At 43.0% G+C, this 24,171-nt stretch overlaps 2 protein-coding genes across 9 annotated transcripts in view; both read right to left on the minus strand.

Moving 5' to 3' along the window:
• actn3b (actinin alpha 3b) overlaps window positions 1-6,131 on the minus strand; it is a 30,570-nt gene extending 24,439 nt beyond the window's left edge. The window contains exon 1 of the mRNA XM_058625980.1: window positions 5,896-6,131. Within this exon, the coding sequence (XP_058481963.1) occupies window positions 5,896-6,030 (135 nt within the window). The 5' untranslated portion in view covers window positions 6,031-6,131. The remainder of the gene's footprint in view (window positions 1-5,895) is intronic.
• A 1,333-nt stretch (window positions 6,132-7,464) lies between these two features.
• On the minus strand, window positions 7,465-24,124 carry rbm14b (RNA binding motif protein 14b). 8 transcript variants are annotated; one of them, XR_009239862.1, is made up of 7 exons: window positions 23,780-24,120; window positions 18,176-18,528; window positions 16,095-17,130; window positions 15,231-15,455; window positions 11,419-11,551; window positions 10,124-10,372; window positions 7,465-9,679 (listed from the first exon to the last, which is right to left on the minus strand). XR_009239862.1 is itself a non-coding variant. In XM_058623769.1 (6 exons), the coding sequence occupies exons 2-6, from the start codon at window positions 18,522-18,524 to the stop codon at window positions 10,253-10,255; spliced, it is 1,842 nt and encodes a 613-aa protein (XP_058479752.1). In that variant the 5' UTR covers window positions 18,525-18,528; window positions 23,780-24,124; the 3' UTR covers window positions 7,465-10,252. The 8 variants fall into 8 exon arrangements, 7 of the variants coding, with proteins under 7 accessions (XP_058479752.1, XP_058479749.1, XP_058479754.1 ...); XM_058623769.1 differs by having other exon boundaries at window positions 7,465-10,372; window positions 16,095-17,109; window positions 23,780-24,124; XM_058623766.1 differs by having other exon boundaries at window positions 7,465-10,372.
• Window positions 24,125-24,171: the final 47 nt, after the last annotated feature.

Below are 24,171 nucleotides of genomic sequence, written 5' to 3' on the forward strand. Positions count from 1 at the left end.
TGAATCATGGGAGGGTATCTTAACCAGTTGCATTATGGGATTACAGGCTGTTGTCTGATACTGTTAGAGCATTAATAGTCAGTTCAAAAATAACATTATTAACGGTCACAATTAGAATTATAATTAGGGAAATTGGTGTTTTGTGGAAAATTTCCACTAGGATTTCTTTCAACAACTTATATTAAAATCATAGAATTTCATCCTAAAACATCCATTATTACTTCGCCAATGTACCGATAAGTCTGGAGTGCCTGTACAGATGCTGATACATTTACGTTTTTCACTGTGCACTGTTCACTCACTCAGCTTCTACCGCTTTATCCTCTTGAAATTACCACAATATTTTTCATGTCACAGCATTGTAGATATACCTTTTCTTCATTGTATAAAATTAATAAACAGAAAAACATAACGGTTATATAGGGTGCTTGCATAGAAGTCAGTTGGGGGGGGGAAATTGATGCAGTGAAATATAGCAAATTATGTGTGGCAATATTGTACTGCTTTTCACTCACCAAATATCAATTTTATTTAATTTTCAAATAATGTTACAAATAAACATTAAACTTTTTGTGGATTAGCATAATCCACTAGATGGTGCAGAGTGCTCGCTCTCAGTAGAGCTGTTGTGTGGGTATATCGCAATATATGATTTGCAAATACTCGGTATATCCCACTACCATGATAATATCGTAGCAACTTACTTAGCCAACAGTTTTGGACGTAAGTCGTATCGTGGGATCTTTACGTGTTTGCCAATGTCCAGTAAGATGTTTTAAAGCCAACACTGACTTAATGCCAGCAATATCAGATAAGAAAGATCAACTTTCAGTGCTGCATTGATATGCAACATCACATTTTATCTGTGAAGGGAACATGTCAAATTCATTATCACTGGCCATGTGGTGTCAAATGTGATGATTCTAGTCACTTCCTTTCAAAAAAACTATGAGAAAAGTACAGAGATCATCACTACACCATTTAAGTGATATGCACTATTGCACTAACTGTGGGTTTACTGTGAATGTAAAATAAGTATTTCTCTGGGCAGCCTTAATCCATATTCATTATCCAGCAAAGAAGCCACTGTTTACAAAATTGAATTTCCATGATGTTCCCTAAATAGAGCCGACGTGTGTTTGATATTCTCAAAACATCAGGTAGGAGGTTGAATCAATGGCTGCTGTCTGGCTGCTGCACTAAAGGCCGAGTTGTTAAAAGTGCAAAATGACATTAGGTGAGGACAGATTCGATCATGCAGCACATTACGTTAGGTGCAGTGAATAAATATCACCTTACTAAAAAAAAAACTAACTTTGTAACACAACTGAATCTAAAAAGGTCGCTCCTTTATATAGAACAGAAAAATATAAAATCAAATAAATATGCTAGTTTGGTGAACACATCAACGTTTACGAAGAATATCTTCATTAATTATAAAGTGACCTGGGGAAAAACTAAGAATTACGCATCAGTCCCTTTTTCTATACAGTTATTGACATGATATTTAAACGACAATTTAAGATAAATGTGCTTGTGCACATAGGATGCCTGTCAGGTTTTTGTCTAAGTTCAATCTTCAATCTTACTTTGGTGAATATAATTCAAACTTGGGACAATTTTGTGATAGTCACAGCGATAAACTCTTCTTTCTTTTTTTTTTACATCACAAGAATGAAAATCCAATGTACTACAACAATACTATTTTTAAACTTCCGTGACTATTTGCCAACTTGAATGTGAGCGAGGGCCTAATTTCCTACGCATTTGGTGCATGTGTTTATGGCTTTCCTGTGACTAACACGTCAGCTGAGCATAAAGAGCTGTTGATTAAAAAACCTATGTAATGGTGTATTTATAGGTTATGGTTGCTAGCTTTAGCACTGCTATGCCGTAAAAGGTGTTAACTTAGCAGCTGAGCTCTTAAACTTGGTATGTTCTTTTTAATGTATTGAGATTTTCTACTTGTTTTCTTAAATATTTCCAACACTTACTGCGACCACAAAAGCCGCAGTACGTGGATGTTTTGTCATTGGCCGAACAAAACGCCACTTTATCTACACATGTTCAGGATTATCGACGTCCCCGCGAGTGCAGTCGTCCGCAGAGAGTTAATCTTTAAACAGCCATTGATCCTGTGGCGCTCTCTCATAGATGTGCTCGTGTAAAGCCTCTCCAGTCCGTCGGCTCAGCATCTGCGTGATGCAGACATCAATACGCTTTGGAGCGTTCGTGGAAACATCTGCTTCTGTCCTCAACTGGCCCCGAAACTGCCTGACAAATGCCAGCAAGGGCCCGTCTTATTACGATAGGATTACACTTACTTTGATAAAAGTAATGTGAATGTTGCCAAATCGCATCACTCCATCCCTTCATGTCTCATTCCACCTGACACCCTTCTCTGGATGCAGTATCTGACACGATTATTTTGCCAACTCGTATTAAATTAAATTCCTGCTCCAAAACCGAGCCATGAATCATGGAGCCAGCGATCTATAATACTTATAGAAATATATATATAAGGATATATATACATACATATATATATATACACACCAATGTCAAGATTCAAATGCATACAGACACATGACTATTTCTAATGTCCAGTATCAGATTCGGCATCACAGTGTGTTGACAAACATTTTTACTACTGCGTCAAGTGTCAAGCCGCTTTTTCCACTGAAATTTTAAGGACAGAGGGCAGAACAGGTGGCGCGAGGACTTCCTTTCGTATTCATTACATTTCAAAATGATGCACGGGTTATATTTACGGGCTGATATCAGCCCCTTAGGCTGGATCTTACATGCCGAGAAGAGCAACGGAGTACGATGACCTACTCCCCTGGGAGGTTGAGAGGTGAAGACTAAAGAAAGAGGATGGGGGGGGGGGGGGGGGGCTTGGGGGTCTAATTCATCATGTTACTTTTAGAAGATTGACAGCATAAAAACTTTAAGTGAACGTTAAGAAAAGAGATAAATATGACAAGAGAGTTCCAGAGAAAAAGAAAGTGGAAGTGTTTAGCGACAGTGTCGAGAAGAAAGCAAGAGACGAAGAAGAAGAAGAAGGACAGGGGTGAAGTAAGAGCGGAGCAAGTTGAACAGTATTTTTAGGAAGATGTTTATTTGTGGGTCTGTGAAACCAACCCGGGGTGTATATCTACCAGCCTTGCCATCCCTCTCTCTCTCTCTGTTACCATCTGTTGAGGTCTCTCAGCCTGTCACACTACCTCAGATTCAGGGAAGGTAACATTTGAGTGACGGAACAATTCTGCCAACAACATGCCTGTTAAAAAAAATGACCTGTGATGTAATTCACCACAAAAGTGCAAATTGGATTAGATTAGGGTTAGATTCTGGCATGCTTGTTGCAGCAGCACATTCATAAGATACAGCTAAGACACTTGATAGTTGTGCAAATGTATTGGCATGGGTGGGTTTATTTAATATTTTGTTTAAATAAACTTAAACTTAAATAAATACAAAAAAAAGGGTCAGAAATCAATCAGACGTTTTTGTTATTATTGATCAATTATAGATATATAGCAATAAATTAGACATAGTTCATAGAATAACAGCACACACACAACTTGATAATTCAATCAGGTTTAAAACGTTCCAAATATACCGTAATATTAATGTCTGTGTCGCCCAAGTAATGCACAATGTTTACAAAACATGGCTAAAAACAAAAAGAGGCCGGCAAGTAAAAAATACGCAAAAGTGGAGGAACACAAAACTTCAGGAAGCTGCTTTTGCATCATGTTATTATCACATACGTATATATCGCAAATATTTTTCCCCTGCTTTCCCAAATTCTACTCAATGGCAGCAGTAGAAAAGGAAGCAATTTCATTAATCTCATGTTATTCTATTGTGTTTTCATGTATAATTCTTGTTTCCGGTTCTTAACCACACAAAATGAACGCATACACTGCAAACGTTGGCTTCAGGTTCATTTACTAGGAGCCAACTGATCAAAATACCAAGATAAATCATATTTTTATATAATATCATGTATAATATACAATATTATTAGTGCTAGCTCAAAAACATAACAAGAAATTAATTCAATTGAATGACAGGTGTGTAAATTTGAGCAATTTTTTCACAATTACACCTTAAATTGTGTCCAGATTAACCTTAATATCATTGATGTTTCTGATTTTTAAATTATATAAACACAAAGTAGATAACATTGACTGCAGCTGCAACTGCAGCTTAAGCTCCTGGAAATCTGTGTTGATGTATGGTGACTCATGAGGTCAACCAACATGGCGGCCATTCAGACACACGTTAAACTTGGCCAGGACAATGCCTAGCAGCCATTTTGAAAAAGAAAATTGCAGGTGTAAAAATAATGATAATAATAATAATACATTGTGAATATTAATCAAATTAATAATAGCTGGGGTCTATTTAGCGTCCCCAGTTTCGGAGTGCATGTTAGCTCACAGTCACGCTGTCCTGATTTACGTAAACGAGTTACTGTGATTAGTATTAGCCGTTTTAGCTTTTCCAACTAAATCCTCTCCCCCCGCCCAAACAATGCGGTTACAGGGTGGTTAATTTCTGGTGATACACCGTTGTTAAAACATTCAAATGATGTTTATGTCGTAATTTACCTTGTTAGTTGTCCTTTAGCTGCAGCTACTAATTAAACGCTCCTGTTCGTTTTTCCACGCGACCGGGGCGGGTCCAGTAAGTTGCCTGGGCAACTGCTAGCCTCCACACCCGGCTAGCTTAAAACGGCTAATAATATGAGGATAAAAACAGTGTTTTTTTCCCCCACATATTTTCTATTTTCCGTTTTTCTTGTAACAGTTAAATCATTTTTTTTGGGGGGGGGAGGGATATAGTGTTGATTTAGGTCAGGCACAAACATGGACGCATCAGACACACAAGACCAGTCAGCTTCAATTATGTGAAAGAAATCTGAAAACGACCTATTTTATTACAGTTTTAAGCAAAAGTGAACAAAAATATATCTAACAGAGCTGCAAAAAATGTGAATATTGGGCTTTTTTTAATATATATATATATATAATTTAAACAGTAGCAATTACATATTTGTTGAATAAATTACATATTAAACATACTGATAATTGAAATCATTGGCTATAGTCAGTCAGACTAAATATGTCTCTCTGCTTGTCTGTGAGCCATAAATTGTATAATGGAGGACTAGTTATTTTCATAGTATATTTTATGTACCTCAGTTGTGCAAGTTTTTTGCCTTTTTTTAAATTAAATTATGTAGAAACAGCTGATGTGAAGTAAAACCGGGTGTAGGTTATTTGGGACATTGCAGGGCCATACTTAGACCAGTTTGGTAACCGACTAACTAAACAGACTAATTATGTGACCTAAAATAGCCACTTAAATAAAGAAAATGCCTTTGTTTTCTTCAGGTCCAGCATTTACATGTGGGGGTGTGTTCTGCTGCATGTTAGTTTAATGTTGTTAAAAGCGCACAAATATATATATATATGTGTGTGAATTTATGACTTAAATGAAGGCTGAAGACTGGGGAGGGTCGTATTATATTTAGACCGTCTTCGCGGGGCAAGCGGGGGTAACTGAAAGACAACACTAAGACAGTTCCACGGCCTAAAATATCTGCGCATACAGCTTCCAGCAGGACTCAAGTGCCAGGTGCAAGGAGGACAGCGGCAGCGGAGATGTCCAGTTTCCTGTTAGGTTGTTTTCAAACTTCACACACTCTCTATGGGAAACACCACTGATACACAAAGCAATCCAAACTCTCGTGTTAATGTGCTGAAAGCATTTTTTTTTTAAAACGAGGAGTTAACAGTGTGAGGGCATGGGGTGAATCTGTGCGTAATTACGCACGGCGGCACAAGCTGCTCCAAAGCCTCCAGCTCCACAGATCCTTACCTTCCTCTGCTGCTTCTCCCAGGCGGGGTCCAGCAGCAGGTCCCTGTCCCAGTCGTCCTCCTGGTTCATGTACCTCTCTTCCTGGGTGATCGTATAGGAGTTGCTGTATGTGATATGGGTTTCGACAGCTGTCATGGTGCCGCCTCTGTCAGGACTTCTCAGGTCCCCCTCTTATAGTGAAGAAAAAAAAAAGAGAGCTTCAGCAGTGGGAACGACAACGACGCCGTGAGGACAAGAACCTCCTTGAGACAAAAGGGGTCTCGCTTTTGAGGGGGGGAGAGACAGTTGGGGGCTGCAGAGACCAGACTCCACTGATACGAGGTGCCTGTGCGGAGGTGGTGCTCCCACTACCAGAAGACCCTGCTGGCCGGTGCTCCTTTCCTGGTCAAAAGTGGCACACGTGACCGCACCCGAATAAGTATGGGAACCGATAGCTTGGGTATCAGGTTCTGACCCTAAAAAGGCGTCAAAGGCGGGGTGGTGTCCCCCGAGCAGAGGCACCGGGGCCTGTGAATGGCCGGCGTGGATGCCAATTACGCCCCCCTGCCGCAGCGAGGTTTTTATGGCCTGTGCGGTGCACCTGTCGCTGTTAGTGATCCTCAGTGGCAAACACAGACCCCTTCACCAAAAAACAGGGATGAAAGAAGTAAAAAGGCGGGGGAAAAAATCACTCTACAGAATTAAATTCAAAGTATTAATAACTACTTTTATTGTTATTATTATGTGATTCCAGGCAAAAGAGCCCTTGGTCTGCGAGTGCAAAGACTCAAACCACCTCATTCCACACTGCTGAAGATAAGGCCTGCAGGTAAATGTATAGTTTTAACTGTCTATTATGAAATGGCTAACACTACAGAGCAATAAGATAGATAATAGTAAGAAAATATTAAGATTAGAGTAGGATATGGCATAATACTGTAAGAGAAGATAATTAGTTACAGTAAGATAAGATAATAATAACTTAAGAGTAAGAAAATATTAAGATTAGAGCAAGAAAATGTTAAGATTAGAGTAAGATATGGCATAATACTGTAAGAGAAGATATTTACAGTTACAGTAAAATAAGATAATAATAACTTAAGAGTAAGAAAATATTAAGATTAGAGTAAGATATGGTATAATACTGTAAAAAAAGATATTTACAGTTACAATAAAATAAGATAATAATAACTTAAGAGTAAGAAAATATTAAGCTACGGCATAATAAGATGAGATATAGTTACATACATGGCATTATATGGTAAGATAAGATACAGTTACAGTAAGATATGCTAATCCTTTGTTAGTCCAACAAAAGGGACATTTTTATTGTTAAGAGCAGCAGTATTACTACAGTCTACCATCAGTGTAATACATTCAAATTCACATGTTTGTTATTTATGATATAAAAATAGATAATTGCCACATTATAAAGTTGAAAAGGACCCTCCCTGGTGTCATTTTCATTGTAATCACTGCAGAAGTAAGACTGTATTATCATAAAAATGCCATTCAATGCATTGCACTATAGTAGCATTCATTTAGTTCAGAAATTGAATTGCAATAATAAAAGAGATCGAGGCACTTAAATGAGATTTTAAAAAATGATTTATTCAGGATTTGCATGCAAATGAATGACTCATACACATTAAAAGGCATATAGATGCTATACACAAGCAGACAGTATCATTTACAATTATGTCAGGACGTGTGATAAACACAGTAAACATGACAACATTCATCAAATATAAAAAAGATCCCCTCGTCTCATTCAGCTTGAGCTAATTTGCTTGAAATGAGCAGGTACAGGTCGGTGACGCAGTAACTCTGTCACCCCCCCCCCCCCGATGTGTCTTCGGAAACTAAACTGCTGTACGTTGTAATTACTCAGGCTTTTACGTGTAAGTACAGCTCGGTTCATTAACCCACTTGACGAGTGACGCTTTAGACGCCGACTGTGCTACTTCTCTGTGAACACCGCTTTTATGTTTTTACATCAGCACGCTGCTAACGAGCTGAGGGAATTTCAAACGTTGATCACCGTCAACATGATAAAGAGGTCTGATCATATAAAAAGGAAAAAAAAAAAAGATTTGGACCACAGAAAAAGACAAGACATGGCCTCTACACTCAGGATATTATACAAGCCAATACAACACCACTGCACATTTTTAGTACAAAAAAAAACACATGTATTTAGCCTTTCTCCAGTGTTCCTGAACTTAACCTGCTCTTACATTAAGCGGAACAAAAGCACGTGTAGTCCTAATCAACAATCATGAGCAGGTGACAGTCGACGACAGTCGATACATAAAAGGCACTTGACAAACTTGACAAAATATTGTGCTCGGCTTGTTTCCATAAGATCTCACCAAGACTATGCTAGGTCAAAGGTCGCCAAACGAGTAGAGAAAGCTCATAGAGTATTTAGTGTACGCGGCCCTGGGGGGGGCTGATTGACGGCCAGGGTGAGGTCCCGCAAGGAGTATTTCTTCAAAGACCTTCTACACTCCCTAAAGATACTTTCCGACTAACGGTCTTGTGCTAGTATTTAGCCTGAGCTTGAGTTTAGAGATTAAGATTGGCATAAGCCTCTCTCTTTTAGCGATTTCTACCACGATCTCGAGCATTCCTCATCCCAACAATGTCAAATCGATCACACACTGTGTGAAGTCTGTCAAGCGAACCGTTAAGACGTTATTGGAGGAACATTATGAAGAACTATTCATTTCCTATGGTGGTCATTTTTCACTGGGAACATCGAAGGCATGACTAAGTTGAATAAAACCCTTCAATAACCAATGAACGTGGTGATCAGCAGTTGTACTTGTACAGACACTGGGCGTGGAGACCTTTAGGTCTTGAAGCAGCAAGATAAGAGTATTAGACCGAACACTGGAGGAAGGCTAATGAATGAATGAATGAATGTAGCAATGCTGTGTCCGACTGTATTGCATTCTGTAGGATTCATGTTGATTCCACACCCTGAGGTAAGGCTGAGGTAGGACTCTACTGCTGGTGTTTTTACCTGAAGGTCAAGCAGTGGTAGAGTCTGACATCTGTGCTAAAATAACTAAAATACTCCTGAATGAAACTTGATTAAACCAAAGGCAGTTGTTATGTGTTTCCACCAAGTCATACTGTTGGGAATGGTAAACTTTGATCTGGTTTGCATTTCCACTACGGAGTGTGTGTAGCCTGCGTCGCACATACCTGGTGGGGGCATGGAAAAGGGTACGCAAGGATACTCCAATCAAACGCCACCCGTGCCTAATTTGTGTCACCCTTTACGTACCGAGCGACGATACAGATTCATGGGTTTTGGTGCCCTTCGCAACCCTTTGAGCTTTTAGCTTACCGAACTGAACGGAACAGTATCACTTAGAAGAAACAAGGCTTGTGAGTTTGTGCTCAAACCTAACAGCAGTAGGTGAACGCCCAGAGCTGCATACTTGTGCGTCTCAGCTGATAACCTGTGGAATACCCGCCAGAACAACACAAAACAAAAAGGTGTGTACACACAGACTAGAACATCTGGGAGGGAAGGCGGGAGGAAGGGAAGGGAGGGAGTGAGTAAGAAGTAGGGAGGAGGCCGCAGCGAGCTTTAGCTGTCAGTACAGAGGAGGTGGGGGGTTTCAGAGATGCGTGGCTGCATTCACCCAAGCACAGGAAGCCCAGACGCACAAGCAGCTGTGCCGAATTAACCTTGATAGTGAGGATTTGGGAGAGTGTGGTGAAAGGAGGAACAACATATGGTGGGAAAAAAAGCATGTCCTGGATCATGGAGGCCAAGAATCTACTCAATCTGGAACGACAGACAAAGATGAAAATGACCATCTTGTGGTCATGTAATATCTACATAAAAAAAAAAGAAAAAAAAAGATAAAGTTTATCCCTTAAAGTGAAAACTATAGCCATATCACACTACACGATATTCAGTATCCAATAATCGGCGATATGCAGCTATTCGTCACAATCAGCTCTTGATTGGCGGTGGAGAAACATTTAAAGTACCTGACGGTTGCTGATGTGCATAGTATGAACGAACCTTGTCTTTATGATCGACGCGATCCTCCGACTCTGAAAGTCGCAGTGTGAACTTGGCTAAAGAGGCAGAGCAGTGTCACTCATCAGGACTCACTATGATAATAAACAGGACCTTTTTTAAGAAATGTATTATTGCATTCAACAAAAACATCCCCCAAGATCAGGAAAGTGGGGTTAGGAGCAGAGTTTTCTGTCAACTCACCTTATGTTCAACTCATTTTTTTTATTCCTTCCACTCCTACCATTTTTCCTTTTCTTTGTTAGGCAGAAGACAAAGCCCCTCTTTGTCTTGACTTCAACCCACAGCTGTCGAGGGTTAAAGCTCTCCGCCTCAGCACAAGCACAATCTTACCAGGTAAGAACACGCACAGAACACATATCCAGCCAGTCCCAGGTGATCGCAGGGATTACAGAAACAGAGCCGCCATCCCAGAGAAGTCCTATAGGAACCCTGAGATTGATGAGAATCTACAGGTCAGACTGGCCTCACACCCCGGCCGTATCTTATAGGACGTTTCTGATTGGGCGCACAGGCTGCGAGGGATTGCGAGGGTTAGGAAATTGTTAACCTCTGCAGTTGGAGGTTGAGTGTTTTGGATTTTGATTCTCTATTGAAGCTAAGATCCCTTTTTCACAGCCGTGCCGAGCAAAAACCACAGCACTCAGCAAAGCGACTCGTCCATCACTGAAGTCCCTCTGAGTCCACACATACACTGTCCATGGGCACGCCTCTACGGTAACAAAGGAGGACGGGGGTGGGGGGGGTTGGGAGATGTTGGGTCAGGTGGGTGGTTCTGGGAAGTTGAGTCCCGAGCCAGAGCCACGAACCCAGATCCAACGTGGCGACGGCGGTGGCGGCGGGGGAAGAAGAAGCGCTGTGCGTTTGTGTGTGTGAACGGCGGAAAGGTGGATAGGCACAGTAAGGTGGGGATGGAGGAGGAGGAGGAGGAGGAGGAGGAAGGAACAGGAAGGCAAGGAAGGAAGGAAGGGGGCGAGGGGAGTGAGGGCGGCGAATACGGCGGTGGAGAGGTGTTGACTAGCGGGCAAAAGGGGAGGGTGGGTGGGCGTGTCCGCATTGTGCCAAGCTTCTTCTTCACACATCCAAGCTCACTTCCTGTTTCACACACACACACACACACACACTTCCTTTTACTCAGCTCAGACACCAGCAGGACAAATCAGTCGGATGCGACTCAGAGGAGTCGCGTCTTGACTGCGGAGGGGGGCCGGGTGTACGCCCAACCCCACCCACCAGCCACCACCCCCATAGAGGAGAAGGGTTTAGGTGTGGCAGGAGGAGGAGTTACGGAGCAGGGTGGAGGAGAGGGGGGGAAGGTTGTGGTGATGGCAAAGGGAGAGGAGGAGGAGGAGGAGGAAGGGAAAAGTTTTGTCAAGGCACAGTCAAAGGATGGGGTTCGGCAGGTGGGAAGAGGAGGGGGTCAGTGTTTTTTTTTTTTGTTTGTTTGTTGTTTTTGTTTGCTTGCTTTGTTCATTTACCTTGGTGGTGAAGAGGAGGAGGAGAGAGAGAACAAGTTCCCGCTGCGTTGGTTGTTGCGATAAAAGTTGTCCCCGTTGGCTCACACTGCCAAACACAAGGCTGCTCGCTGCCCGTTCCAGGTGGCACGGTGACCTAATTCAGTTGAGATAGTTAGTTCAGAGCTGGACTGTCGTGGGGCTTTTTTTTGTGTGTTCTGTTTTTGTTTTTTTTTGCGGCAGAGTTACAGATGATCACACATGCAGGTCTGAGAGTAGAGTGGACACAAAGACACACGAGAAGAGGGAGGGAGGGAGGGAGAGGGCGGGATTTGGTGGAGCAGGGAGGAGACCAGACCAGACCAGACGCACACCCATCAACCCCCAGGAACAGGACGGCTCCACAGATCAAAATGCACCCAAGCCATTCCATCTGTGTGCCTCTCCCCAGCTCTCAACGTGATTTTTGTCCTTTTTTTTTTTTTTTTTTTTTGCATGAAAATAAAAGTATTAAAGGACACCTTTGATTGCCAGAATTCACCACTGAAATGCAAACCTTTTTTTTTTTTTCTTTCTCTCGCATGAATGCCAGTTTGCAAACATCATGAGAGGCTGGGGAGAGAAAGGAGCACCAACCCGCACTTACCCCGACCAAAGAGAGCAAAGCTGCGGCCAACATCTACACCTGTCTCCACCCCGGGTCCCCAGTCAAATGGGTCTGGTGGTCATTTTACACAAGAGAAACAGAATAGTAGAGAAGAACAACATAAACAAGAAGAAGAAGGGGAAATGTCCAAACCCTTTGCTGTCTTTTTGTCACAATAGTCAGCCAAACATTCTTTATTATAATAAGGTGTGTAGTAGTATACATTATTCTCCATAAAAAGCATGCGTTTTTTTGTTTTTCCTTTTCTTTCCTATTTTTTTTAAAATTATTTTGACTTTTCCTAAAAAAAAAAAAAAGAAAAAAGAGGCAAAATTAAAATACTTCTCTATAAAATATGGTTTTCAAACATGGCAAACAAGACATTTTTCCGCAAACCACGTAGTTCTACAAAGGATGCAACTGGTATGTGTTTGTATATACGACACAGAAAGATTACACTGTGAAATGCGAAAGTCACTGAAGCACTAAAAACCACAGGGGGAGAGGGGGAGGGGGAGTTCAGAAAGGAAGAGTGAGGGGGGGGTTGTGTGTGCATCAGACCGTTGTCAAATAGTAGCTGCACAAATAAAAGAGTGATTGTAGAAGCAGATAGGTGGAGTTTTCGTGAGGCAAGCTTTGACAAACACCACCGATCGGATAAAACAATCCCCGTTTCAAAGACGGACAACAAAACGTTTTGGCAATTACAATCCGACGCAGGTCTGGTAGATAGGGGGGAAAAAAAGGAGGATTTTTGGGGGGAGAAGAAAGAAGGGGGGCAACTGGAAGACACTGCCCCATCTCTCACATCATTGGTGCTATTACTTCTGCTTTATAACCAGAACCTGTGAGGCCCGATTTGTGGCTTTTTATTTAAACACTTTGATATGAAACTAAGGCCCCCGTTCAGACCTGGTATCAAAAAAAAAATGTGTCCTGGATGCTTTTGCTGTGGGCATCATTAGAGAGAAAAGAAGGACACGAGAGGAGCTCAAGCCAGTCAAAGAAAAGAAAAGAAATCCCACGGCCGTCCGCGTTAAAACTGTGGCAGAGGCTACAAATAAATCAACACGCGAACGCTAATTAGTGTGAGAAACGGCCGCCGATCAAATGGCTTCAGCGGAGGAGGCGGACTCTAATCCGTCCCGATGACCAAACTACATTCATGCATGCTCAAGAATCTGAACACGTGTCCCCCCCAACCCACATCTGAGTGTGTTTTTTTTTTAAATCAAGATTTAAAGACGTATTCAGGAGGGATGTTAACGGCAGGTCTGAATGGGGGCCTAAAGTCATACAAATTGTCAAGGAATTCCCTTGAAACGATTGAAAAGTAATATCAAAAGCACTTAAAAATGGGAGATTGCTCCACGTAATGCACTTCTTTCAAAGCTCATAGGCACATAATTAAGCTCGTCACATACTATTGTGATTCCTATCGTAGGATGCGGATGATCCGTTGTAAACAGCTCATTCAGTAGTCACGCAGGAGGGGAGGCACATCCTCCTCCTCCCCCCCCCTCTCCTATTTACAGTTCATTAAAACCCCGTTTTTTGACTTGTATTACATGTAAACTACAGGACACGGAACAAAAAACACACACGCGCACTGCTTTAAAAAGAAAGGCCTCTGGACGTGGAGGATTATCTACAAACGTTACTGTCGCTGAAAACCCTGGCTCCTCCGTAAAAAAAAAAAAACCCCCCGCCCGCTGCTGACCTCGTACCTTTTTTTTTGAGGAGCAGAGAAAAAATAAGATAAACGGCTGACTGGGTGAGAAGTGGTGTGAGACAGAACACATTACGACAGAGTTAAATTGACAGAGAGGTAGGCGGCTGTCGTTGGAAAGGTGAAGCAGTGTCTTTCAGCGAGGAGGAGGAAGAGGAGGAAGGGAATCAGAAAACGGGGGGGAGGTCAAGGAGAGATCCAAACATACAGTACAGTACGTATTATGTGTGCTTCACGTGTTTGTTTGTTTTCTGCAAAGGCGCAGTCGAAGCTGCTGCGTTTGTGTGCTGCCAGGGTCAGGAGCCCGCACTTCTCTCACAGACATACCGCATCCACATCACATTCAAAACAAACGCCCCCCCAACCCACCCACCCGCGCAAAGCACGTCAACCTCGATCCTGTTGGGACACATTGCAGTGCAGCCAGTAAACAATGTGGTTTTTCTTTTTTTCTGAACGTCCCATCTGATTACATTAGAAATCATAAGGCAAAAAAGGTTTCAAATTAGCTGCCCTGACTGATCATCTAGGCCCGAAAGGGGAGCCGGGTCACACTCGCCACGTCCCGCATCCGTCGAGAGCCACTTACTGTACATCCCCGTGGTTCTGTTCGCATTCCAACGAGGGCCGTACTCCATCTCACGTTGCAGGAGATGTGCCCTCGTTTCTGTTCTTTCATGTTCTCTGTAAATGTTTAGAAACCAGTGGGCTTCCTCATATAAACTGGAGCAAGTTTCCATGGTTACCATCTTTTTTTTTTTCTAAATTATTATTATTATTGCCAAACAAACCACCAATTGGACTGGGAAATAATGCCGTGCTCCGGGAAGAATGAGACTGGAGTGTGACTGCGTGAACGTGGAGAGTCTGACCCGGAACCCGAGTGAGGAAGGGATGACTGATTCCAAAACCAATGTGTCGTAGATTTGGCCGTAGAAAAATCAAAACTGGCTTGAAGAAATAAAGGCATATGGAAACAACCGACAGGGTCGGTCTAATACTGGCACAAGTGTGTGACTGGCACGATAAAGGAAACACACACACACACAAAAAAAAAAACGGAGAAGCGGAAATAATGCCCGTACAACAGACGAGAGCTTTCCATGGCTGCACTGCGTGTGTGCGAACAAGACCCAGGTCAGCTCGCCAATTCCCTCATAGAGCAGGTTAATAAACCCAGGGAGAAGTTTCCAAACCCGACCCCACATCCCGACGCACACTCGTACATTCACACACACACGTATACAGCTGCTGTAAGGTGGTCGAGTTTGGGGAGGAGGAGGAGAAGGAGGAGGAGGAGGAGGAAATGTGTGGGGGTGTTCAGGGCAGAGAGGGAGGGATGGGAGGGGGCAGAGAGTTGCGTGTGGCTATCGGAAGGGGGGCTCAGGCGTGTGAAGGGAGAGTTCGGGGCGGCGGAGGATGGCCTCCTTGCGCGTGGGCGGCGGCAACGGCGGCTCATACACCCTGGGCGCGGCCATGGCGGCTGCCACTGCCGCGGCGGTGGGGACCACTGGCCTGAGGGCGTCCAGCGCGGCGACCTGCTGAGCCGACATCGCGGACATGGTGGGCATCTGCATGGCCGACATTCCCGGCATGCCGGCGATGGCCGTCATGGCGCCCGGCGGCGGGTAGGCGTACTGGAACTGGGGGTACTGCTGCAGCTGCTGGTAGTACTCAGCATAGTACCTGTGAGAGAGGAGTGGGAGGGGTTCAGAGAGAAAGAGGGAGGGCAAGAGGGGGAAAAAAAGGAAAGGCTTTATGGTAGCACTTGGCAACACAAGGGAGCTTTTCCATACATTTCACCCATCTTCCATGACTCAATCAAAATGTATGCCCCTATTGGGAGCCCCTACTTGAGCCCCCATCACAGGCTTTGTAGCAAATATATAAACATGGAATTTGGAATATCAACATTGACATTGACACACTTTTGCAACACAATCATTTATATCCAAACCATTTCAAAACTCTCCCAGAATTTCATGACCGTTGCAAAGGTTTCTATTGAGGCTAAAGTGATGGCGATGTGGGATCAGCCTTGCCTTGTTGTGAGGGGATGGCCTGTGGCAAAGAACCGCGGCCAACCAACCACGCCGCCTCGTAGTGCAACGACTACAGCTTTCCTTACAAGCAGGTGGTGGTCGTCTACTTCCGTCACGGAACAAAAAAGGAACTGGAAGACCTCGTCATTGGTGACACCTTTAAGCTAAAGTGCTAGTCACATTTATCTCTCGTTGACGATGCCTCCACAACGTGCATGTGAGAACAAAACAAATCTGGAATAATAACAATAATCATATTAATAATGATGATGTCACTTCCTACCTGGCCATGGGGTCCTCGACAGCCTCAGCCTCTTCTGCTGCTCGACCAGCTGGGGTCGGGAGCAGCGGGCGGCGCGGCTTGGCTCTCTGGTAAATGAACGGCTTCAATACAGGGTCTGGTAGCAGGGGTGTTGACCTCCGTAGGGGACTGCGGTCCCTCTCACCAGATTTTGCTGCCGACTGCTGCTCGGCCACAACCTGCTGGCTTTGGGCATAGTAATGTGCCTGTCTTGCTGCCTCAAAGATGGCCGTGGTGGGGTCCGCTGCTCCCATGGCGCTGATGTGAGCATAAGCCGGCGTGGCGGCGCCATAGATCGCTGGTGCTACGGAGTAGGCGGTGTTCACTGCAGCTGCGGCCGAAGGCATCTCGATCCCAGGAGCAGCGGTCAGGTAGACCTGGTGGTTGCCGACAGTTGGGGTGTAAACTTGAGTGGAGTAGGCATGGGCAGCAGCAGCGGCAGCGGCTGCCGGGGAAGCAGCCACCTGGCCGTAGATGTTGGGCGCCATTGAGCTGTACATTTGGGTGGCGGCGGACGTAAGAGCCGCCTGATTGGCCACTGAACCGTAAAGCTGATTGGCAACATTGGCGCCATACACCTGGCTGGCAAGGGCACCATAAACCGCCGGGTTCACCGGGTTGCCATCCGTGCGTGTGCCGGTGGTGATTCCAGTGAGAGCCGCATACGTGGGGTCGAAGGAGGTGGTGTTGTAGACCGAGTTGTGCACGCTCTGCTGGACCTGGAGGGGCAGCCCAGCGGCTGCGGCTGCAGCAGCGGCCAGGACGGCCGCTTGACTCTGGTACTGCTCCAGAGACGGCTTCCCCACGGGGCATTCTCCCGCGTAGTGGCCCTGCTTCCCACAGTTCACACAGGGGATTTTCCCTGTAGGTGCCTGCTTGCTGGGCTGGACCTTGGACAGCTCGACAGACAGGGGGCGTCCCTTAAATGAGGTGCCGTGCAGGGCCTCGATGGCCTGGAGCGCATCCTCCTTGTTTTCCATGTGCACAAAGGCGTAGCCTGTGGAAGAGGAATGCCTGGCTGTCATTGAGCGCAGGGACAACAATTAGGATCACAGTGGCATCGCCACGGGCACTTACTTATTACTTCTATGAAACAAAGCACCCTACATATCTTTACAACAGGGATGTGGGAGTTTATCTTGTTTTGCACTGGTGACTCACAGCCAATCAATTCAAAGACGTCACAAAGGGGAATTAAAGAAGCAAGTGGTCGTATGAGTTACTGCTACATAGTCAGTACTGACTATGACGAGCAAGAAAGGAGATGTACGTCCCTTAACAAAAGGATCACCTAATCTATCTTCTCTATCTTTTAATTTGACATAACACTCCCATAGAGACAATTGGCCATTTCAAATTGCAGGGACATGAAAGCTGCTGCTCTTATTTCAAACATCAGAGTCACAGAATAACACATTTGAACTGACTGACGGAGGCAGCCGTGGATCAACACGCGCTGTGTGTTGTGCTGTGAAAATCGCCGATTGTCTCTATGGACTTTGGAATGGCGGAGTAAGCGATTAACAGAGTGACAACAATTTCAATATCTGGTCAGAAAAGGCCTGGATTTATTTTTGATTTTATGGCTGTAGAATTGTCCAAAAAACAAATGCACTACGAGTGAGTACTTCTGCCCCTTTTTCCACGATAACTTTCACTTTCGATATCGGTGAATCCCGTCTGTGATTGAGGGCTACCCTAATGACAAGTATATGGTCCCTCTGAGCTCTATTTCTCTGCTCTGTTTTTGAATTACCTAGATATCCCAAATGGTCTCAGGAGTTGTGGTAATGAGTTGTACGCATGCCAAATCCTGGATGGTAACAGAAGGGTTAATGCAGGTTGGAGGAGGAGAGGTAATGGATGATTAAATCCAGAAGCTCTATGGATACAAACTGGCATGAAAATTCCACCACCAATCAACCATTTGCTGACTATGTGTCAGTATCTCATACAACCACACTTTATTGAACGTATGGGGGGGGGGATTATCAAGTACAATCTGGGGAGGAATCTAAGTGCGAGCATTTTTACAATAAAACATGACTCGGCTCGTCACTCACCTTTGACTTTGTCGCACTCGAGAACTTTCCCGAACGTCTGGAACAGCTGCTGTAGATCCTCCGTGGTGCACATGCCACTCAGGTTACCCACAAACACCTTGGTGGAGTGCAGCGGCCTCCCCCTCGACTCCTCCACCACCAGATTCCGACCGCGGAACTCCCGCCCGTTGAGCTCGCGGATGGCGCGCTCGGCGGCGCCCTCGCCCTGCAGGTGCACAAAGGCGAACTGCCGCAGCACGCTGCAGCTGACCACCTGGCCATAGGGTTCGAAGATGGCCGACAGCTCCTCCTGCGTGGTGTCCAACGCCAGGTTGCCCACAAAGAGCTTCACTGTGTGGCTCTTGTCCATGGCGCTGCAGAGACACAGAGGAGGGACACGGTTTGAGTTAGGAGACGGGGAGGATTAATGACACGGCGCGGCTATCGGCTGCCGTGACGGGGAGAGGAAGTGAGCGAGCACAAAGCTGCACCTTTAGTTCTGAAGAGGAGGAGGAGAGGACTGCGGCACAAAAGAACATCGCTGTGTCAGCTATTTAGTTTCTTTTTGCATCGCTTTAAAATATCTGTGAGGGAGGGGACACTTCCAAGTCCAGTGTGAATTTACTTAAGGAAAAGGCTTTAACTGCACAATTACACTGTGTGAGTGAATTGTCTCATTAACTGCCTGCCTTTGTGAATACTGTTAACTAATGTGATATTATTCTTTTCTATTCTTTGTCTCCTTCTGAATGCATATTGTATAGTATGCTTTCCTTTTGTATATCAACCTACTTCGTCATGGACCAACTCAATATGATCTCGGGCTGCAGCACGCGTTTATTTCATCGTTTGGTCTGAAATTTTTTTAAAAATGTTGATCAGCGATTGGGCCACAATATGATATTATTACGATACACTAGGGGTGGGGTGGAAATATCAATACAGTGAAATATTGTGATATTTTCACGACAACAAATATCATTCTTTTAAACATATCATTTTATTAATTGAAGTTGCAAATAAGTTTTTATTGACATTTCAGTCCACTAGATGGTGCCAAGTGCCCACTTTCACTAGAGCTATTGTGTGAGTATATCGCAATATATGATTAATATCGTATCGTGACTCAAACATCGCGATAATATCGATATATGCTGCAATTTATTGCCCCTTGAAAGTGCAAATTATATTCCAAAATAAAAAAAAAACGCTCAAATAAACCAAACTTAATTAGTGTAAGTGCTGCATCTAACGATTATTTTCATAATCGGTCAATCTGTCGATTATTTTTGGTCCATAAAATGTCAGAAAATGTTGTAAAGATCTGTCTCCTAATGGAAAATGATGTTCTTTAATGTCTTATTTTGACCACAAACCAAAATGGTTCAGTTGATATGATTTCTTCGTCAAAGGGAGCAAAGAAACCAGAAAATATTCACATTTAAAAAAAAAAACCCACTAAAACTGATTAATCAACGATCAAAATAGTTGACGATTAATTCAGTGATCCATTGCCGTTGCAGCCCTAATATTATCATGATACTTGGGCCACAATATGATATTTCTGCGATAAACTAGGGGTGGGGGGGAAATCCATACAGCGAAATATTGCGATATTTTTATGATCTTCCCACCCCTGCGATATACTGCAATTTATTGTCCCTTTAAAGTGCAAATTATATTCCAAAATGAAAAAACCCTGCTCAAAATAACAAAGCATTAGAGCTACACCTAACTACATTTTTCAGTTTTAATGATTTCTTTGCAAAGAAACCAGAAAATATTCACATTTAAGAAGCTGAAAACTCACAAATCTTGACTGAATTATTGTAAAAAAAAAACAATTATAAAACAAGTTAATAAGTTAATTTAGTTAATAATCGCTGCAGCCCTACTTCACAGTACATGGAGCCGGGAGGAGCAGCTCATGAGAAGATCAATGTAATCATTAATAAAATTACTAATGGTCACATTAAGAGATGGATTTTTGTTGTTGTTGAAATCAAACTCCAGTGTTTGTACTCATCACACATTTGCCCGAGGGCTGCCCTCAACACACACACACACATTATGTCTTTGAACTGTAACACAAATTTCGATTTAAATCAGTCTGAAGTAAAAAAAAAAAGAAATCTCTGCAGGATCACACGCTCACCAGAGAGGTGGCGCCGGTGATTACCTGCACAGCTATGAGTCACACTCACACAACTCTGCGCTAGTCCACTGCATCGGCTCACAAACACGCCATGATACAGGATCCAGCCGGAGGTGAGGAACACTGTGTGACTTCTCTGTGCCGGACATGCAGAGGTCGATGATTGATTCTGGCAGTTTTGTGTCTCATGCGCTTAAAAAGTACACTGTTTGGGTGCAAGAGTGGGACTGAAAGACACGCCAGTCTCCCTTTTTTTTTTTAAAAAACACCATAATTTGATTTTAAGGGTAAAGAAAAGCATTGACACATTGAGACCATGGTTCTCAAACCGTGCTACGCAAGCTTCCTCCATATATACACACACTATATTCAGTGTTGTGAGGAAGAGGAGGAGAATGATGAGAGAGCAAATTATCTTATTGGGATTAAATCTGCCTTCTGCGACTTTGCTTGGCCTATTTACGCCACTGTATTTTAACATTGGTGATAATATTTTTTTAATTTGGTATAAAACGTTTGAGAACCACAGGTCTGTGATATCTTTACAATATCTTTACTTGTCGCTGTTACATAGAACTTTTCTGGCTGGAAACTAAAGTGTGTAACTCTGTCTTTCCCTGCACCAAACTCAAAAATTGTCGATTTTACATCACAGCACACAGGAGTTATTTTATACACTGCTGCCTCCATTAGTTAATTAGAACGTGTTATTATGTGACTTTGGCGTTTAATACCTTGTTTGGATTTAACCAAGTGACACAAGCTTGTCAAACGCGACGGACGTACACCAGAAGCTCTTGTGTCCCTGTAAGCAAAAAAATGCTTGTTTTCTCTATAGGCTTTGGTGCGATTGTTTTTTTTTTTACAAACTTCCATTTCAAACTCCCAGAAACGGCTGCAGAACAACAAGATAAAGCAGCCAAACAAATTCTTTTAGATAGCATGCACTCAAGCCAGCTTAGATTTCATAAAGTGAGGCTTTTGTTACATGGGTGAAAAATCAGCCATGTTATCAGCGATAGCCGGGGGTCACGGGCTGGTATCATGGAAAAAAAAACTAACAGACAAAAAAGGTATGAGGTATGGCTTTAAAACGGCATGGTGTGCTACTTTCCACAGGTTGATCAACACCTTTTTTTGCCCCCTGAACAACCTCCTTTATGACGGAGCTGTAAATCTAAAGTGTACTGTGGAACCTGACACCAGAGACTGACACTTCTATTTTTTGGTTTAGACTCCACAGTCAGCTGCGGGTCACAGAAGATAATACAACATGTGCAGTGTCTGCTTCACTGACCGGCCATGTTTTACGCGGACAACAATATTCTGACATTAACCAGATTAAGACAATAGTCTGACTATGACCCCCACCATATAATGAACTGAACATAAATAAAGCCATTAAGCGATAATTAGATTAAATCGATATGTGTTCTAGCATTTGTGAATGATTTTTGTCATATCATGTTATAATCTCAATCAGATTATAACCTCCTATTGGACATAATGTAGGCGTGAGGTGAGTCGTAATCAGACTACAATCTGTAACTGGAACAGGAGTGGAATATTCCATGAGTAATCTGACTGCTTTATTCAGAATAACTTCAATTATCAGATTATTGGTGTCCATTTAAACGTAAACATAATCAATGTGTCTAGAGACACACAAGAGTACTCCATATGTCTTAATCTGATTATTGCTTATACTGTGTATAGTGGTATTAACCAGATTAAGTCTGAATAACTGCATGCCATATAACAATGTTGCATCAACAATCGGATTAAGGTTTGTGGAGTATTGGACAACTCTATTCTGAATAAGACATTATTCTGATTATGACATTTGCATGAGTGGCCATATAAATTAAGGGTCATATATGGATTATGTCTGTTAAATCAATAATATGAATTAGTACTGCCTTGTTAACAGCACTGATAGCAGCAATAATCAGATTAAATTGTGGAATAATCTGATAATAGTCACATTGACTTTGTGGACATGGATAATAATCCGATTATTGACCTCATTCTTAAAACACATTACGACAATCTTACATTGACTATGATGAACACCAGTAATGTGACTATTGATTTTATTCTGAATGAGAGATTATTCTGATTATGACGTTTACATTAGTCATAACCCAAGCATCATTGGATTATAACTGTATACATTGACAGCAATGTTCATATTTTAATCCAATTCACTCAATAATCTGAATAAATCACATCTTCTGATTACCCTAACCCGAATACCAGAACTTTTAAGTTGACATAAACATATTAACTCTGTGGTAACTCATACAAACATCGTAAACCATGTAAACATGTATACCATATGTTTACATGAGTCCATGTAAACACGGAGTAGTCAATGTATCTGTCATCGGAATACTCCAGTTAGTCTTAATCTGATTATTGCTTATTCTAAGTATGGTAAAGCAGTAATAAAATGTTGTCACATGGCATACGTGATTTATTCAGACTTAATCTGGTTAATGAACAGTCACATTTAACACAAGCTCAGTTAGACACAGCACTGTATCCACTCAAGAACATCATAACCAGAAAAATGGCTCGTCGTTAGAACACTCCACGTGTGTTAATCTGATTATTGTTTCATCTCAGTGTGATAAGGTTATGAGAAAAAGGCAGTATTACGAGGCAGTTAATCTGGCTAAAATTTGAATACCGCTGTCCATGTAAACACACACAAGTGTGTGCTCTAGAAAAACAAACAAGTAATGACTGTTGGCGCCCATGTAAACGCAATCGGTGCAAATATTCGGTACAGATTATTAACGGTGTTATATACCGTATACTGCATTAACTCTGGGTTCATAATCCTGAGGAAATAGAGGAGGGGGGTTTTCTGCTTTTCTGATGACGCAGCACGACGCTGAGTCAACACATTTCCGCCGCCGGACTCGTTAAATAGCGGAACAATGAAATAGTTTGACAAAATAAGGACGCAGTAAAGGGATATTAGAATATTTCGGCGCCACAGTAATGTCCACGTCTGCAGTGAATCTCCCGCGAGGGAGACACACACACACGCTCGGGATGCTTGTTTTGGTTTCGCCCGAGACTCGAAAAACAACCATTGAGAAAAAAAAGCCCACAATGAAACTATGATTTATAACTGCGTTTAAAAAAAAAAAACGACGTAGCGAGGACGAACAATGACGCAGAAGCCGCTGTAATCATAATAATCGACAACACAACGTGTCAACATCACACTCACATTGTTCCTTTTCTTCTCCACTGCACCGGACACGGATACAGCGGAAAGGAGCGAGCAGATTACGGAGCAACAACAACGCGGTCAAACGGTTCTCTGTCGCAGAAGCGAACACACAGGAAAAACATCCGAGCTTCGAGGCGAATCGGGTTAGGTTTGATCTCGTGCTGCTCCAGAGTGAATAGTACAATGGGAAAATGCGATTAAATGAAAGCTTCTACCATCTTACCTAGGCGGTGCTGCGTTTCAAAATGGTAGCGCCTGCTTCCGTTTGAATGTCGGGCATGTACTACTGGAGAGACTGCAGAGGGGGGGGGAGGGACTGCCGCATCCCCATCGATCAATAATCGGATGTTACATTTATCGCCAGCTGTTGTGATAATCGAAAAACAACAACAAAATTGTAATTTAAGCTTCTAAAAGTAAATCTGTTCTTGTTTGGCGTTTGTTGTTGGAAGAAACCACTTCTGGATTTATCAAGAAAAACCGGGAAATTAACAAGTAATGAAAATGTTAATTAGTTGCAGGTCGAGTTACAAGAATGCCCACCGGTAATCTGATTATTGATCTTCTTATGAATAAAACCACACAGATTAGAATGTTGCCAAAGGGTTTTTCCAT

The sequence above is a fragment of the Solea solea genome, chromosome 3 (assembly GCF_958295425.1).
Source record: "Solea solea chromosome 3, fSolSol10.1, whole genome shotgun sequence".
In the NCBI taxonomy this organism is placed as follows: domain Eukaryota; kingdom Metazoa; phylum Chordata; class Actinopteri; order Pleuronectiformes; family Soleidae; genus Solea; species Solea solea.